Raw genomic sequence first — 19,641 nt, 5'->3', positions numbered from 1 at the left:
GGTACTCTTCGTCGTCCGATTCAGTTAACGTCCTCGTGTGGAGAAGTGCTCGGTCGTGCACCACGTTTTCCGGCGCTAGCACCGCTAGCCTCTGAGGCTTTAGGACGTGGTCGAAGATGCCGCCGCGTCAACGCTGCAACTTCAGCGTCAACCTCGTTGTCACCATCATCATCATCGTCGTCATAAACGTGCAATTTAGCACTGGTTGATGCTTCTCCTCTTTGTAAAAACCGATCAAGCGTGAGCTGCCTACCACCGGTCGCAATTTTTCTTTTCTCTGCCATTCTCTCCTCGAGGCTCTAGCTCCGCCTCACTTTTTATACTACTGAGCCCACCCGATCTTGTCAAAAGAGAGTCATCGCTGCCCTCTAGGGGCCAAAAATAGGCATTATACTAATTAGATCTGCTTGATACTTTCAGCACAGCTGTCCAAGGCTTCCCTCCACCCGTTTTCAAAAAAAAAAAAAATGTGTGGATGTCTTTTAACGTCCTTGGCGGCCCTCCGTAGGTTTTTACTAAACGTCATTTAGTGTCTTTGGCAGTAAAAGAGTTAACTTGGAGATAATTTAAAAAACAAAACAGTTTTTTATTTTGTATTTTTTTTAAACAAGTTAGTATTTGATATAAACGTATTATCTAAGAAAAGGTGGTAGAGATGTGTAATTCCTTTCTGCTCCCACACACCAAAAAGAAAAAAGATTGATTGTTAAGTTGAAAGTCAGGGTTATGCCATATAGGAGAAAGCCCGCAAGGCTCCAATTGGGATTTTGTAATTTCTAGTGCCTTCCACCAGGCGGTCAGGGTGGCGGAAATCATTGTTGTTTTTTTTAAACAATTGTGTCGCTTAATCGATGTTGTAAAAAAAGAGTAAATCTAAAAGTCTGAGGTTGTAACAATCCTTCTGTTCTAGTTCCAGCCAACAGTTGGTATCTCTGTTGGGTTGTGCCCATAGAATGATATATTGTAGCTGGTTAGCTATATAGAAGTACATAAAATTTGGTGCCTCGAGACCTCCTTTGTATTTGCTTTTCTGAAGAGTAGATACACTAATCTTTGCTTGTTTTTTTTTTGTTACAGTATAATTTTGTAACGGCTGAGTCCAGCAACTGGAACGTTAGACGTAGGTTTGAATGGAATCCTTGAGAAAAAATAATTTATTTTGGGTAAAACTTTAATTTTAATTGTGGCTATTCGTCCTATTAGAGAAATAGGAAGATTATTCCAGCACTCCAGGTCACTGTGAATGCTATCCAGAAGTGGAGTAAAGTTTAAATGGATTAAATCAGTTAATTTAGACGAGATTTTTATGCCTAATTATTTTAAATTACCTATAATGGTAATGTGGGTCCTGGCTTGCAGGGTTCCATGAATTTGTATGTAATAGGTAGTAGTGTTGATTTTGTCCAGTTAATAGAATAATCAGATAAATGTGAGAATTTAGTTATTAAGTTAGATACTTCCCCTAACAAGATAGCAGGTTCTTCTAAATAAAGTCAAATATCATTGGCATACAGATTAATTTTATGTTCTGTTACTGTTCTGAGTGAATTCCTTGGATCCTTCTATCCTGGCATATAGCTAATGCAAGCGGCTCAATAAATATCGCAAATAATAAAGGGGACAATGGGCATCCCTGTCTTGTGCCTCTCTGTAGAGTAAAACTCTGAGATATAATCCCATTAGTAGTAACTGTATTTTAAGGAGAATCAGGGAATATAATACTGACACCCAATGAATAAATGACTTCCCAAAGCCAAATTTATTTAGAACAGCAAAGAGGAAGGACCAGTTAACTTTGTCGAAGGCTTTTTCTGCGTCCAACGATATAATAACTGCCTTTTTATCATGTCGCTGTGACATTCTAATAAGGTTAAAGAGTCACCAAATATTGTTAGTAGAATGATGGTCTTTATTAAAGCCTGTTTGGTCGCTATGAATGATTGTCGAGATTACTGTTTCTAGTCTAGATGCAAAGGCCTAAGCGATAATTTTAATGTCAGTATTAATTTGTGATATCGGACGGTAACTTGACGGAAGGGTGGGGTCTTTTTCTGGCTTTAATACAAGTTTAATTGCTGCTGCATTCATGTGTGGACGTATGTTACCATTAGTTTTAATTTCTGTTACTACTCTTAAGAATAATGGAGCAAGTATTCACTAAAAGTGCTTAAAAAATATGGCCGGATAACCATCCGGGCCAGGTGCTCGGTCATTAGGCATACTATCTAGAGCACTATACAGCTCGTTTATAGTCAGTGGCACATCTAAGATATATTTATATTCAGTGGATAACTGAGGCATATTTAAGCTACTGCTTCAATATGCTCAGGGTTAGGCTTGTTAGTTTCTGAGTATAGGTTGCGATAATAGTTATAAAAAGTCTTATTAATTTCTTCTGGTGATTGTATACACTCACCAGTTGTCCCTTTAATAGGCATTATAATATATGTTTCCCTTTTTTTTTTTTTCTGGGAGATCTCAGTGTTGATCATTTGACATGTCATCATCATTGTTCTCCCTTTTTTTATTTATTTCTTTTATTATTATTATTTTTTTTAATAATATGTTTCCCGATTGCGTTGAAGTTGGTGTGCAAGAAATGTACCTGATTTGTTATTATATTCAAAGTTGTTGTATCTCAATTGTTGTATTATAAACTGGTTTGCGTTGAAGTTGGTTTGCAAGAAATTTACCTGATTTGTTATTATATTCAAAGTTCTATCTCAATTATTGTATTATAAACTCTGTCTTTTTGGATAACATATTGTCTAACTGTATTTTTGTATTTTGTGAGTCCTTATTTGGTTATTTGGGTTTATTGCATACTCATCCGTCAGTTGTTTAATTTTATCTTCCAGGTCTTTTTCTAAATTCTGATTCTGTTTCTTTTTATAAGATGAATATGATATAATTTTACCTCTAATTACCGCTTTCCCAGCTTCTCAGAGAAGAGATGGAGATAAGTTCGGAGAGTCATTTGTTTCCAGAAAGTCTGCCCACTCTTTTCTTATAATTTTGTCGAACTCTGCATCATTTAGCAGTGAGATGTTAAAACGCCATGTCGGGAGTGGTTTACTGGTATAATCAACTTTTAGGGTGAGGAAGACTGGTGCATACCCAGATGGTCCTGAATTTCTCACATTTGATGAGAGCCCAAGCCTGTATCGACAACTTTCATCATAGTGGTAGTGCCACCTACTAGAAAAGGGAAATAAATGTTTTATTCTTTGATGTTTTCCTCGTAGAGTTACCGCTAATTGGATGGATGGATGGACCTAAAATTTGCTCAGACCAGTATTAAGACTTAGGCTAAATCACAATAAAATATCAGTTTTGTGTTGTTGTTTTTTAAAATACTTTTGCCGTGGCCACATGCTGTTTGCCAAGAAGACCAAATTGTTTTCAAGGCTCTAAATAAACATGAAAACTCATGAAACTTTGCACACAAATTAGGCTTGGTAAGACATACAATATTTTATTGGTTTACTGTGCGATTTTCAATAAATGGCTTAGTAGCGGCCCTTACACATTTTTAACAAAGCAGCCCCAATTGTGTGTTTCACCAAGAGCTATAAAATTGGAGGCATATTTAGGCCCGAGACAAACAAATCGCCGTGCGAATGGCTGGCAACCAGTTCAGGGTGTACCCCGCCTACTGCCCGAAGCCAGCTGGGATAGGCTCCAGCGCCCCCCGCGACCCTTGTGAGGAAAAGCGGTTAAGAAAATGGATGGATGGATGGATGGATGGACAAACAAAAAAGTGGCGCCAAATGCTAAAGCAAAGAGTAAGTCATTTTGAATTTTCTTAAAATTTTGACCAAATTTTGGGGCTTTTTGTTGGAACATCAGCCTGCTCTGAGTTAGACGGTTGTCCCAGGTTGGGCTCATCATTGCTTTCCCAACATGTCGACGAGATATGAGGATCTATTGTCATCTCCAGACGTAATTGTATATCAAGTGATCCACGGGTCTAGGGAGGCTCCGCTTTTGTCAGGGTGTAAAAATGGCTAAGTTTAACTCAGAAAAAAAAAACTAACAAGAGTCCTGGCTAAGATTTGAGCTGCAAGCACAATGATTTATTGACAGATATGCATACAAAAATAATACATATTCTGCGCAGAAGGGAGTAAGAAGTCCATAGAACAAAGAGATGCACTGGATTTTTATAACCTTTCTAAGATCTACGCCCAACACATCTCTTAGGGCGTAACTTCTTAAGATAACTAATTTTATTGGTCCACACCTTATTTGGTTAATTAAACATATGGATTTCTTTTTGGCCACTAGAGTGTGCTACAGGCTTACATTAACCATGACCTGGGGACTTTCCCACTAGGTTGAGCCTCCACCATGACATAAAAGAATTGCTGACTCAGCCACAGCTGTTGATCGTACATTTTGTGGCCCAGATGTTTTCAAAGTCCATCTGGTTGAACTGGTGCACTGGCACTTTCTTTTAGCCTATGAACAAGCTTTCGACGAGAAACCCTTTGTTAGAAGGGCTATTAAATAATTTTTAACAAGCTACCGTTAACATTTTTCCGAACCAGTGGGTCAATGCGCTTCGTACAAGTTTATCTTGCAGAATGTTCCAATACAGCAGGCCTCAGGAAGACTACACTTAATCCTGAAAATTAATACAAAGTGTTAAACATAAGATTCTCTCAATTGACATATATAACGTCACTGAATACCTTTAAATTTGCATAGATGGCTAAATTAAAATACATCACTTTTATAGGCCATTTTTTAACAAACTCTTACACATATCATCTAAATGTCTTCAAACTTTGGGTGTTCCGGTTTTATTTAAAGATGTTTAGGATGAAAAGTTCAGCTAAGTTTTTCATTTCGTCAAACGCTGTTGCTGGCGACACTGTGTTTGCCAAGAAAAATGATGCTGATTTTAATGGTCTAAACGTGCATGAAAACATTAAAAAATTTACACACACAGCAAGCCTGGCAAAAAAACAAATCTATATTTTATTTTTTAATTGTGTGATTCTTAAATATTGGCTCAGTTGCTCCCACTACAAATTTTTAACAATACAACCCTGGTTGTACGTTTCACTAAGACCTAGGAAAAGTGACTTTTCCTTTCCCACCTGTATTGCTGCATCAGCAATACCTGTGAATAATTTAACTCATCCAGGTAAGAGCTCAACTTGACTGTTCTTTTTGTAATTGAAAATGTTTTGCTTCTAATACGGGGTGGCTTCAGCAGTTCATGCACACCATAGTCAAGCTTAGTTTATGCCTGATGAGTTAGGTCATTTTAGCAACCACATCCCTCCACACGGCGTCCGTATTGTCCAAATTTTTCGCACCACTACTACTAAATCTACTACGCAGACGATCCACTGGGAAAAACATGGTAGATGAACAAACGCTGTTGTAAAAAACACTTCCAGACTCTTTATTTTGTTAAATATATGTAGACTGTTCACGTCAAACCGTTGTTTTCATAATTTATTGAATAAAAAAAGAAAAGGAAAATTGTTTTCTACTTTTATTGTTGTGAAGTGTTGTTCAAATGTGAGAGATGAGGTGAGTGAGTTATTCATGGCCATTGTATTTGCTCTGCGAGTGCCTTATTGTGTTGGCACATTTAACTCAGGCTCTGTCTATATTATTATTATTGTTTGTCTATATTTTAAAAACGAATATTTTCCCCCTCCCTCTGTAGATAAAAAAAATCTGTCCACATTGCCTCGTTTGTCCAAAAAAAAAAAAATGCCACCAAAATGCACACAGAGAAGTGAGTTATAAGCTCATTTACATGCATGCCAAGCCTCTAGGTGGCAGTAGTTAGACAAATACTGACCGTCTCTTGACATCACTTCCATATTATGTCACAAGCACAGGCTGTCAGCGCAAATTACTTTTAATTTTAATTTTTAAATAAACCAAACGTGTAAACACACAATGAGTGAGTACATCATAAAGGAGCATAGAGGATAAAAAACAAATAAATACAAATACAATACAAAAAATAAAATAAATAAATAAATAATAATAATAATAAAAACTTTACTTGTCTTTTAACAACTTTATTCATGCAACTTACAATAACAAAACACATTGTGGAAGCTTTTAGGACATGGGTGAGATCGTTGGGGTTTACTGTCCTGACGCGTTCTCCTTCCACTAAACGTAAAAAGAAAAACAAAACAACAAAAAAGTGTCTGGAGCCAATGCCACAGAAACGAAGGCTACAAGAAGCTAAAACCACCTGGCAGTGGAAAAGCAGCACCCAGGCTTCGCTGCAGCCAGCCCGAAGAGGTGCTCTGCAGGCTCTTAAGCATTTTCCCCACCCCGTGCTGGCTGGAGCGTTCTCCGGCCCGCGGAGCAAGAAGCAAGCGCGTCGATGCCCCGCAAAATGGGGCCAAGAGCACCGCCACCTCCATCCCAGGGTCGCTGGAGCATTGACCGGGTAAAAATTGAGCACGTTCCCGCTTCCATGGATGACTTCCAGGAGCGCCAGTTGCTTCCCCTGGTTTGCCGCCCGGGTAGGAGGAGGGAGCCCTCGGCCTCCTGGAGCCATCCGGCGGTGGTTGCTCTCGTGGGTAAATTGTGGGACCATGTCGGCCCTTTATCTCCGGAGCGGAATGTCGCGCAGCAACGGGACCGACATTGTTGGAAAGCTCTCGGGGAGCTACTACCACAATGCCTTCTGGAATAAAAATCAAACGATTTCGAAATCTCACAGCTCACTCGCCCAGTACTTTGATCTCGTCCAACGTGGAGCTGTGTGATTTTGCGTCAGACGAGCAGGTGAGCAGTCCACCCGCTGTAAACAATGGCTAGAGTTGCTTGAGGTAGTGTGTGTGTGAGTGATGTGTGTAGAGCGATGACGTAAAAGTCTGTTTACAACTATTATATGTGAACGTGGATCAGGAGAAAAACACAAACCTTCACAGTGGCCGGAGTTTTTCTAATCATTCGTTTTTAAAGGAAAAAACCCTTAGAGATGTGTGGCCGACATATTGAAGGATGAAGGATTCTTACTATTTGCGTGTTCATGTCATTGATTAATAAAACATACAATGAGGTCAGTGAATTCAGGCATTTCCTTAAGGTTTTATTGTCACAAGCTTGTCGACAGATAAGAGCCGCCATGCCGCGCCATGTTGGTTCTCATCTGTGTCGTTTCTCCCTCCGCTCGTGTGTAATATCCTTTGTCCTAGAAGTCCCTCCCATAGTCACATGATATCTCAATACAGTTAACCAACTGCCCCCCCCTCTCTTTGTCCCAAGATGGAAAAACAGTTTATCAGATAAGCGTAGCCTTTGTTTACAGAAGAGACAGAGAGAGAGACTCTGAGGAGCCGTCTTGTAAACAAAGGGTCTAATTAACACATTCGCTTCCTCCATCTCATGTTCTGTAGGAGAGGACAAAGAAAACCAACCCCCTCACATCATTTGAATTATCACACAAAACTACACTAAGTAAATCAAAGCAATTTTGTCCAATTCTAAATAGTTATAACTAAATCAAAACAGTTATAATTAAATTGAAACAGAATATTTACTTCAGTATCTCCCGTTTGCAAACCCTGTTACGTGTAGACAGGGCCTCATTCAATCCCAAAAATGTTTTTTAATACTTTGTCCTATGCTCCGAAAAAACGTATTAATACTTTTTATTATTATGTGTTTTTAAGATATACAAAAGGCTTTGATGCAGCTTCTGACCTGAAGAGGTCGCTTAAAGCAATGGTAGTTATTACAAAAAAGGGCCAGCAGGTGGGAGCAGAGTATAGAACAGCCATGTTGCAACAAGCTCTTTTTGCCAGTGTTTTCAACAGGTTTGTGAATAGTGATGAAACTTAGCTATATTCTAATGCCAATTGCTGCAAAACGAAAACAGATACTGAAGACATTTAACATTTTCTATGCATATTTTTACTGTTTATGAATTTACTTATAGTATATAGATGCCATATAACTGTGATAATGTTTGTGTGAAATATATTGGACATATAACTGTATTGTAATGAATAACACTTTTCACTCCCTTCCAGCTGGTGAGATAGGAATGCACATGGGAGTCATGTTCTCATGGAAGATAACACTGTGGGTCTGAGGGAGTCTAGGTCGCATGGTAGTACCTGTCTCATCATATATTTCCGGCTTTGGACGGAACTGGAAGCAAATTGCAGATTACAAATTATGTTCATTGACTAATTTTAACTGAAGTTGTTTAAAAATGACTATAACGAAGCAATGTTATGAGTGAAAATCTTTATTGAGTGAAATTGCTTTACACTTGACAAATCCTACTATCATCATAATTTGCCAGAAACCAAATGAAAAAAAAAAAAATCAGTATTTCTAATTGATTTGAGATTAATAATGAGGTCAAGAAAGATTTCAAATTTTATATACTGTTGGTTTGATGTGTGTGTGGTGTTTTTATGAATTTTTCATATGTAGAAACAGGATATAAAAACAGCATTATTCTATCTTTCAAGTTATTCCAAGGAGGATTATCATGCAATAATTAAATCATTTGGCTATGTTAAAGAGGATTAGGTCTAGGGAAAGGGAAAGGTTTTAGTCAAATGTTTCCCACCTCTTCTGAAGTGGATCTGTGCTCTTTTTAAGAGGTGTAGTTGGTCCAATCATCGTCAGGAAATCACCAAAAAGATCCTGAGTTTTCTGGTTGTCTTCCTCCATTTGGAGTGGCCTTGACAGTGTGTTGGGAGCAGTTCTTGGGATAGGCATTGAGTATGTCAGTCCTGAAAGGGCACGATTGCTGGTTGATGAGTGAGGCAGTGGGATATCTGAGGAAGAGTTGCCCATTTGATAACTGGGAAGAAGAGTGGAACTGTCAGGCAGTTGCTGTTTGCAGGCCTCTGAGAGTCCAGGGAATGGCTGTGGCTGGGTTGGCTTGTGTAGATAAGGACCAATTGGTGGTTCATCGACTGTGCTGAAAGGTGTTCTCGTTGCACCTGACAAATATTGCATTTGAGGGAGGGAACACTGGCCAGGCTGCGGAAAGACAGTAGGTGATATGTGATAAAGTGGCTGAAAAGGAGGCTGGATCATTTGGTAAGTAGGCATTGTTGTTTTGTAAGATGTTGGATGTTGGAAGATGTTGGAACTAGTTTGTGGAGACTTGTTAATGGGGTCTAGAAGGCTTATCAAATCCATGTGATCCTCTGCAACATTAAAGATGTCTGAGGTCTTACTCAGGGCTTTCCGAAATTCTTGACCCCCTGTTTTTGTCCTTTCCTCATTGGAGGATTTAGATTGAGACTGGCCGATAAGTGGCACTAACACAGTTCCAAATTCAGTGCTTTTCCTTCCGTGAGGACGAGGTATGATAATATTGCCATGGCTGGATGAGTCCTGTGGTTCAAGGCCTTCACTATTACTGTTGTGGCCATTTTTCTGCATGAGATATTGAGCTGATTGAGTTTTCTTGCAACTAGGAAGTTCCCAAGAATATATTTCAGTTTGATCTGGTTCTATACTCAACAGCTTGCTGTAAGTGTTGGGGAGCTTCAGGCCTGGAAGGATTTGTGAGTGTTCACTGAAATGAAGGTCCTTCCGCTGCAAACACAAAAATTATGTTGGATTATGTTTGTTTGTTTCATCAGTCAACAATCAATGCATACATTTAAACAAAAGATGTGTGCCAACTTAGCAGCATTACCATATGATGCTGACTTTTAAAGAATCTTATCATGTGACACAATATCAAGATCTTGAGATATCCAAGTAAAACACCAACAACAAATGCACTGGCATCAATAATATTGCTCCAGTTATTCAGTGTTGAGCAATTGTGGGGCTCGCAGCATGTTGTTAACCTTGCCCTGCAAGCTAAATTCTAACGATATTTGTGAGTTTACAAACTCCCGAGAATACATCTTGTACCAAGCCCCCTGATTTTCACCGATCCTTACACTTTTTGTGCTGACCAATCACAAGTGGTATAGTGTTTAGGATATGCAGTTGTGACAAAACCAGGACACGCCGATGTCGGGGATGTTGGGACTGATCTGTATATATTACTGGATAGCTGATAGCCCATACACGCCCGTACAAGCCATTGAAGCCACAGGGCGGTCATCTTACCACTCCCATCTCAAGAGCAGAGTACTGTATATACTATACGTATATGTACATATTAGACAGTAGTATAGGGCCGGGGGTAGTCACTATTATTTAACAAGTATGTGCTGCTTTGAAGACCCCCTTTTTCTTTTATCACTCAGTTCCATTAATCTATCCTTTTACTACTGCTTATCCGGGGGTTGGGTCGCAGGGGCAGCAGCTTTACGAGTGAAGCTCAGACTTCCCTCCCCCCAGCCATTTCAGCCAGCTCCTCCGGCGGGATCCCTAGGCGTTCCCAGGCCAGCCGAGATACATCGTCTCTCCAGCGTGTCCTGGGTCGTCCCCGGGTCCTCATGCCGGTGAGACATTCCCGAAACACCTCTCCAGGGAGGCGTCCAGGAGGCAATCGAACCAGATGCCCGGGCCACCTCAACTGGCTCCTCTCCACGCGGAGGAGTAGCAGCTCGACTCTCGCTTCTCACCCTATCTCTAAAGCCCCTATCACACTGAGTTGCCGAATGCTGCGAAAGTTGCGTTTTGCCAGAGTTCGACATGGTTCGGAATTGGTCGGAATATGCTGCATTTGTGTTCGGAGTTATTCGTAGTTGTCACCATTGTCGCAAATCCATTTTTTCACCAACATATGCATTTGCTTGTAATCCCGTCGGAATTCATGGTAATTTGTCGTAAATGTGTCTGCAAAGTTCTTTCCCAGGTTACATTCATAAATTCACTCTGATGCCCATATACTACGTGAGAGAGCGTTTGTGTTGAGGCGGAGCGCGCCGTTTGGAGAAGTGCGTCTTTGCCTCGAACAGCACAAGCATTGAAATCATATTTCAAAAACAAAAAGCTAGCTTGGAGACATGTGCTGAACATGTTTTTTAGTTTGTTTTTCATGTTTTACAAGTGCTCAATGTGCCCCAGCCCGAGCAGCGCGGACATGGGTCAAGCGGGTGATATTCCTCCAAAACGCAACAAGATGTAGGCATACAGTGGTAGCTGACTCCGTGACAAAAAAAAAAAGGTTTAAAACGATTAAGTGTCAAAACGATGAGTCACATACCATGTACGCTGTCATATTGGACTTTTTTTGTGCAGCGCGTCGTCGCTATGATGTGGTGTGCAGGGGGACAAATGGCCCTGTTTATTTCGGACTTATTTCCTGGTCTATATTGTCCTATAAAAATGCCTATGGCATCGTCAATTATTGACATAATTTAGATAGCACTCCTACCCACTCAGGTTCTTCCTTTGAGAAAGAAAGAAAAAGCAGTCACAGGTGACAACAGCAACTGCCCCGTTATGGTGGCATTATGACAGTCACCAAAATGTATGCGCCTACATGTGCTAATGATAGTCTGAAAAATAAATATTAGAAGTAAATACGCATTAATAATATTAATAATAATAATATTATTATTATTATTCACGTCGTGATGGCTCCCGGCCGCTACAGACACAAAACATTACGTCACTTTATGTCCAAAAAACAAAAACAAAAAATGACTGATTGTCACCAAAATTTATGAGTAGCCTACATGTGACGTGATAATCATAGTCTGGAAATAAAAGAACAGAACTCGCAATATTTTTTATAATAGTCAAATCTTTAAGCATTATTATTATTATTATTATTAGACATTGAATGTACGGCAGCGCTTCCTTCTTAAATATTATTCAAAATATGGCAAGCTTCGTTCTAATATTTTTAGACTATGATTACCATATGTCTGCACATGTACTCATACATTTTAGGGACAACCAGTCACGGTTTTCTTTCATAATGCTACAGAGGACCGGTTGCGCACATGCAGGAATTGGCTGTCGCACGCTCCGCTCCAGTCACTTAAAATTTTTCTCCCCCCCCACCCCCCTTCCTTTCTCTAAGGAAGAAACCTGAGATGGAGTGATATCTAAATTATAGCAACTTGACATCTCCATACCCATTTTATAGCACAATTAGACCAGGAAATGTCCAAAATGAACACGGCCTCATGACGGCGATGACGTGTGGCTGGAGAAAAATGTCCAATAATTACATCTTCTAATAAAAAGGAAACAAAAAATAATCATTTTAATCTGTTGTGTGGGTCAATTTGACTAACATTTTAGGTTAATTCGCGCGTTGTCTCAAATTTAACTTTTACATCCCAAACACGTCGCAGATATGTCTCAAAAAGACAGTGACGACAGCCTCATATTTTGTAAATTCAACATTCGCAGCGTTCGGCAATGTTCGTAATTCAGTGGGATAGGGGCTTAATTAAGCTTAAGCTCAATTGTTATTGGACTTCTGTGCTCGCCACGGACTGACCATAACGAACACCATGGTCAAGCACAAGAGTGTCCATATGTGCACTTGGCACCAGGACACCCTAGGCCGCAGTTCGATGATCGACTTTTTAGTCGTGTCATCGGATTTGCGGCCGTATGTGCTGGACATGGGGTCATCAGGTTAAGAGAGGGGCGGAGCTGTCAACTGATCACCACCTGGTGGTGTGTTGGCTCCGATGGCGGGGTAAGATGCCGGTCCGACCAGGCAGGCCCAAACGTATTGTGAGGGTCTGCTGGGAACGTCTGGCATCTCCGGTCGTGGGTCGTGACCGAAAGAACAAGATCCCGGATACAAGCGGCCAAAATGAGTTTCCTCCGCAGGGTAGCCGGCCGGGCTCCCCCCCTTAGAGATAGGGTGAGAAGCTCGGTCATCAGGGAGGGACTCAGCGTCAAGTCGCTACTCCTCCACGTTGAGAGGAACCAGTTGAGGTGGCTCGGGCATCTGGTTCGGATGCCTCCTGGACGCCTCCCTGGGGCGGTGTTCCGGGCATGTCCTCCCAGCGGGAGGCCCCGGGGACGACCCAGGACACGCTGGACCCCGGATAAGCGGAAGAAGACGGACGGACGGACGGACGGAGGGGCTTAAGGGAGAGCCCGGACACCCTGTGGAGGAAACTCATTTCGCTTGTATCTTCTTCTTGTTCTTGATCTTGTTCTTTCGGTCATGACCTACGGCTCGTGACCATAAGTGAGGGTAGGAACCTAGATCGACCAGTAAATCGAGAGCTTTGCCTTTTTGCTCAGCTCCGTCTTCACCACAATGGACAGATACAGAGTCCGCATTACTGCACTCAGTTCATTGGAGCCCAATGTTAGATTTGGCAGAGGCATCTTTTGTTGAATTACAGGTGTATGTCTTTTATAAAAAATACACGTTTCCTGCTCGAAATTGGCTGGCACTCTATGGGTTGTCCTTTTGGATAAGGTTTGACAGAAAAATAGTTAAAATTACTAAAAAGACTTATAACGCCAAGAAAAAAAAACTTGGCGAAAGTATAGTCTGAGCTAAAATTTAACTCATTATTAAGTTAAAATGAGTGATACAAGCAAATATATCTCTCACCTGACTTGTGAATTTTGCTTGAAGTTTTTCATAGTCTTGCAGACTCTTCAGGTTCTCAAGACTTTTAGCCAAAGGAAGTGGTTGGCTATCATGCTCATCCGGGCAGTTGAAGCAATTAGCTAGTATGCTGGCATTGGAGAGGCTCTCTGGAAGTGGGCTGGGACTTTCTATATCCAAATTTGATTCATGTTCTTCTGTCCACTCAATCTCTCTTAGTGAGTTGTACCGCTGTGGCCTGTGGAGACAAGCCTGTACTCAATGGTCATATTTACTTGCAGTAAAAAACAAAACAAAAAAACAACAACAACCTGAACATTAGCACTACAGTATTCCAGTTGCACAAAGCCATGTAAAAACCCACAAAAACCCAAATAAGCACATATGATGTTTTTTAAAAAAACATTTAAGACATTTTTAACCCTAATATTTGGTCATATAAACATGTATTAAAATATTCCCATTAAAAAAAAACAGAGGGAGGGTTGGCGGCACATTCCCTTTTGGCACTGACGCGTTAAGTGCCCCTTTGTCCATTTATGTATTTATTTTATATTTTAAAATAGTTTGTGAAGTTGTTTTGTTGCCTTTCAAAACAAAAATTCAGCAACATAATTTACATGAAACAGATTATTATTATTACGTTATCCTTGGATGATGTCATACTACGAGATTTCTGCCAGGATGCTCGCCACTACACCTGCGGTCAGTAAGTTGGTTGCTCCGTTTGTATTTACGTAGTCTCACTCACAGTATGCAAAAGCCAAGGTCATAGAATGCAGAAAACTTAAGCAAAACCAATGCCTTTATTTGATAGATCTTGTAGCCATGATCACAGAGCATGCTGCGTGCTAGCCTAGCTTCAATTGAAATGTAGTGAAACAAGTTGTAATCAGCCTCGCAACTATGATGAAGTCTGACATTTGGGCGCAGTTGATTCTGAGGACACGGGGAAGATATCCACCTCAGTTTCAGAACGACCACGATCCTTCCCATCTACTTTCGCTGCAGGAAATATCTCCGGTAAAACTACGTTCCTCTTCCATTGGGACGGGCATGGAGCTTGCGTAGTGTGTACAGCTTTTGCTCCAACTACTTATGTGTTTAAGGTATACAGAATATGTCGAAATTCGTACCGCTCGCTCAGAATTGTAATAAACTTTTACTGAAGATTCCAACTTGTAGCACATACTCAATGATAGCTGACTTAAAATATGCTTTAAAATATATGTGGAAATTGCTACATGAACTCTGTTTTTATTTTAACTAACAGCTCGTTTTAGGGGGTTTGCAGTCAGAGTAAGGTCCTAATAAGAAACAGGTAGCAGTGTGTTCAGAAATTAGGAGGACAATGAAGAACCAAAAAAATAAGAAAAAACAACAACAATCACAGCGTTTTATCAAAAACAAACAATGTAGCTTGCTGAAATGTGGCAGTAAATTGTTGGGTTGAGTCCCAATAATAAAATATTACCATCTACACCTACAGAAAAATAATAAAAGGCATTTGCACTTAAGGCCTAGATTTACCAATCCGACGTCTGCCAAATGTGACCGACGCCTACCCCCTGTGGCGTCTGCCCAGACGTCGGCACGTTGCGTAGAAAAATGATGTACACACCCCACTGACGATTACGTAACTTCAGCGCATGCGCCAGAAGTAATTCCCCTCCGTACCATAATAGTCATTATTCCTAAAGGCAACCGGCAACCTCTTTACGGGAGCGGGATATAAAAACGTAAACAACTCATACCGACAGCGGCGCCGGGGTAAACGCGGCGGCCAGCTGGTGAAGCGAAAACGGGCGCTAGAACGAACTTCCTCCCCTTCTCGTTCCCGAACGCATGGATGTACTCCTGGCTGCTACCGAACGTCGGTTCACCCGAAAAGCTTAGGCCGCGCTGCCCTCCGCATTTTGGACACGATGCCGACCTCCAGCTTCTGAAGGAGCTTCCTCGAGACCGCCGGACGGAAGAGCCATGCACCCCTGCTGCTCCCACAAGGATCGCACTTTTAAATGAGCGGTCATTGACAAACATAACGTTTATTTTGAGGGAGTTTTTCCTTTCCAACAACTTGGATTTCCTCTGCCTGACGGAGACCTGGATTGTCGCTGGTGAGTCCACCGCTATGATTGAATTACTACTGCCTGGCTGTGCTTACTTGGACGCTCCGAGGACGTCGGGATCGAGGTGGAGGAACGGCGACAATTTAAAAACAAAACAAATTTAAATGTAATCACACCTTTGAAGCCACCTTCTTTGAAGTCGGCCAAACTGTTACTGTGCTGTGTCATTTACTGACCTCCAAAATACAATAAGGACTTTTTAAGTCGAAATCATGCTGAAATATGATCATATCCTCTTTATGGGGGACTTTAATATTCACGAGTGCTGTGTTGAAAAAACATTAAGTTGTGTTGAGTTGAGTACTGTTTATCCGCATTGTCACTTGCTCTTCTTGCCCCGTGCGCTGATTTGCTTGCTGACAGCCAATCACAGTGATCAAATGCCCCCAACGCCGATTCAACAAGTCAAATTTGCCAACAATCAATCGATGTCATTCGTCTTCATTAGTAGGTAGGTGATAAAAAGCAACATTTGGTTTACTCCTTTGTCTGTCTATACAACCGACCACACAGCAGCATATGACCATTTTATAAGATAATCGATTAGATAAAGGACTTTACGCTGTATGAGTTTCGATTTTTACAATACAGTCAAGTGACTCTTTTGCCGTCCAACGTCCTGGAGGGGGCGTTCCCATGATTGCTGCGACGTCACATGTAAATTGCATGTATATTTCACATAATCATTTTTATTTATGTAAATTTGTTGTTCATAATTGATTATTCGTAGGGTTGAACATAGATGACAGGTCGAAAGTTTAAACTGGGAAAAAGATCTTGCATTTCTCAACACGATAATGACAGACCACATGCAGCACCAATTACAACATCATGGCTGCGTAGGAAAATGATCCAGGTATTGAAATGGCCAGTCTGCAGTCCACTTCTTTCACTTATAGAACACATTTGGCGCATCATAAAGGGGAAGGTGCAAGCCCAAGACAGTTGAACAGTTAGAAAGATGCGTATTAAACAATAATGGGACAGCATTCCAATTTCTAAACTTGAGAAACTTGTATTCTCGATCCCCAGACGTTTGCAGACTGTTGTAAGAGGGGATGACTCACAGTGGTGAAAATGGCCTTGTCCCAACTTTTTTAGATTTGTTGCCGCCATGGAATTTAAAATCAACATGTTGCATTCAGTTTTTGTTCACAATTTGTAGTGTTCAAACTTTTTGGGAATTTGTTTTGTACTACAATTACAGTTAGTTACAATTTACCACTTCAACATATTAAACTTTTCATGTTTCATAAAACATGACATGTAAACACTGCACTTTTTAAAAACTGCATTTATAAATAAACAAATTAAATATACATATTTAAAAAATAAAACTTAGCGATCTCCAATCATTAAAATCACACATGCTTAAGTGTAGCCAAAGTAAAATTATACCTGCTCATATGATGTAACATTTTCTGATTTGATTTAAAAAAACTGCTAGCATTCTCTTGCAATCCTTGTGGGTGGGTCGCGAGTAGGGTAGTTTCCCATCGTCTGGACAGGCCATGAACGCAACACAAACTTTTGTTTTGGTATGCTAAGCGCGTTCGGAGCTGTTGTATTCTGACGTGGTTACGGCCGACAGTTACTTGACAGGAGTTGTTTGTTTGCTGCTTGGCCTGATTTGTTCACCAACGCTACAATACATGCACATTAAAAGAGGCTGCGGAAGCACCTAAATGACGGTGAGTTAAGACGAAATATAATCATTTAGTCCGTCCTAATTTTCAATCATGAAATCGGACAACACAACATATGGCCACATACAGACCAATTTAGCCTCAAAATATAGGACAACTCAAATTTATCAGCCGCTGTTGGCCACACACTTGCGTGTACACTCAGTTTACAAAACGCGCGACAATACGGCAGCCAAAAAGTCATAACTCACAACGGTGATGTGTAAAACCAAGATCAAAAAAGGTTAAACATGTTAGACACTCATCTCAAGGTCCCATGAGACAAAAAAACTCAACAAAATTACGTTCAGTTATGGCGCCAGGCTTTAGTTACAGCAGTGACGTTCCCGCTCGCCCCTCTTTCCCTCCTTAAGCTCTGTTTCAATGAGCATTTAAATCGCAGCTTCTCACTATTACGTAATCACGTTTTGTCAAACCGCGATTTAATTGCAAATGCAATTGATCGTTCAGCGCTAAATTCATACACAAATGTCAAAACGTTTTTATGGTGATTGGTATTGGCATTGCAGAGTTTCATTATGTGTGATTTATTGTTTAGCCATTAGTTCAATTAAGAATTTTACAATGGATACCTGGAGTTGGATTGAAATACATTTCTGTTTGCAGTGACTGTGTGAAGGATGTATAGTGATGAGGTAATTCATCTATTTTCCATTTCTTTCTTCATACAGTACTGTAACATTTCTCAAGTATGTTAACAGCAGGCGTTGGTTGATCATACCTTCTTTATTGTCAAAATAAAACAGTTGTGCCCACGATGCATTCACAAGCACTCATAATGAAGAAAGCACACAACACAACCTAGTTCGTTAAAGTACTTTTGAGTGTTGCGTGAGTGGTAAGATTAGTGTGGAACGGCGAACTACAAGCCGATGGCTATTTATTACTGTGTTGAGAATTTCAAATAGCTAACATTAGCATAATCATTTTGATTTGCGCATGGAAAGCTACCTACTCATCCAGCAGGAAAAGAGCCAAACCCTGCAAAGGCAGCGTGGTTTGGAAATCCCCCTTCGTCTTTCACTTCACGCTAGCGAGTGAAAGCGGAGCCAATATTAATCCAGGTAGGATGTTTAAAAAAAATAATAATTGGTCTCCTCAGACAAAAATCTTAGTTTCTTGGGTTGTTTTGCAGTTTTTCCATGACAAGTAAATCGCGCGTAGACATGCGACTCGACTTGGGGAAAGGGAGACGTGACGTACTGTATGCCGTAAAGCAGTCTGCACGTTTGTAGTTTTTTTTGTGTGGCAGTGTAGCCTCCATCCTCCTCAAAGTTGCTGAGTGCCATTAAAAATGATACAGACCCCCCCCTCAAGCCATGACAAAGGTTTCATTAATCTAGCTATAAGTCAATGTTTTATCAGCAAAATTATGAAAATATGAATTAAAGGTTTAAAACTTATTTAGTGATGAGATCCACAGACATCAGCCTCCAGCGATTCAACAACCAGAGGAAGAAGCAGATTGTCGTCAACCCCGAACAGGACAGAGCAAGCAGAACCCCCCAGGGCCCCCCAGGCCACGGCAGCGCCAAGGCACAACCCTTGGGCCCCGCAGGGGCCACCGGCTGGAAAGCAAACCCAGGAGACAGGAGCACCCCCCACTCCAACACGGACTGCGCCCCAAGCCCAACGCAGCAGAACGGGGAACGGCAGGCCCACCAGGCACCCCACCGGCCCACAGCCCCCGCTCCCCCCACAGCTGAGTCCAACGACTGGAACCAGTTAGACGTAGGTTTGAATGGAATCATTGAGAATTTTTTTTTATTTTGGGTAAAACTTTCATTTTAATGGTGGCTATTTGTCCTATTAGAGAAATGGGAAGATTATTCCAGCCCTCCAAGTCACTGTAAATGCTATCCAGAAGTGGAGTAACGTTTAAATGAATTAAACCAGTTAATTTAGGTGAGATTTTTATGCCTAAGTATTTTAAATTACCTATAGTAGTGTGGGTTAGCTTGCAGGGTTCCATGATTTTTCTGTAATAGGTAGTAGTGTTGATTATGCCCAGTTAATAGAATAATCTGATAAATGTGATAATTTAGTTATTAAATTAAATACTTCCACTAACGAGGTTTTTCTAAATAAAGTAAAATATCATCGGTATATAGATTAATTTTGTGTTCTGTTACCCCAGAGTGAATTCCTCAAATCCTTCTTTCCTGGTGTATAGCTAATGCAAGCGGCTCAATAAATATTGCAAATAATAAAGGAGACAGTGGGCAACCCTGTCTTGTGCCTTTCTGTAGAGTAAGTCTCTGAGATGTAATCCCATTAGTAGTAACTGTAGCTTTAGGAGAATCATATAATACTGACACCCAGTGAATAAATGACTTCCCAAAGC

At 40.7% G+C, this 19,641-nt stretch overlaps 1 protein-coding gene across 3 annotated transcripts in view; it reads right to left on the bottom strand.

Moving 5' to 3' along the window:
• Positions 1-8,229: 8,229 nt before the first annotated feature.
• The window catches only part of LOC144063818 (DENN domain-containing protein 1A-like), a 125,205-nt gene continuing 113,793 nt past the window's right edge, over positions 8,230-19,641 (bottom strand). For 2 of the 3 annotated variants that reach the window (XM_077585687.1, XM_077585688.1), the window contains 2 exons: positions 13,466-13,700; positions 8,230-9,558 (listed from right to left, as the gene is read on the bottom strand). In XM_077585687.1, coding sequence (XP_077441813.1) covers positions 8,557-9,558; positions 13,466-13,700 — 1,237 coding nt within the window. In that variant the 3' untranslated portion in view covers positions 8,230-8,556. Of the gene's footprint in view, positions 9,559-13,465; positions 13,701-19,641 lie in introns of those variants that run through there. The other variant, XM_077585693.1, reaches the window with a different exon arrangement.

Source organism: Vanacampus margaritifer, chromosome 14 (genome assembly GCF_051991255.1).
Source record: "Vanacampus margaritifer isolate UIUO_Vmar chromosome 14, RoL_Vmar_1.0, whole genome shotgun sequence".
In the NCBI taxonomy this organism is placed as follows: Eukaryota; Metazoa; Chordata; class Actinopteri; order Syngnathiformes; family Syngnathidae; genus Vanacampus; species Vanacampus margaritifer.
Note: the sequence above shows the minus strand (reverse complement) of the source record. Positions and strands in the feature narration are given on the sequence as shown.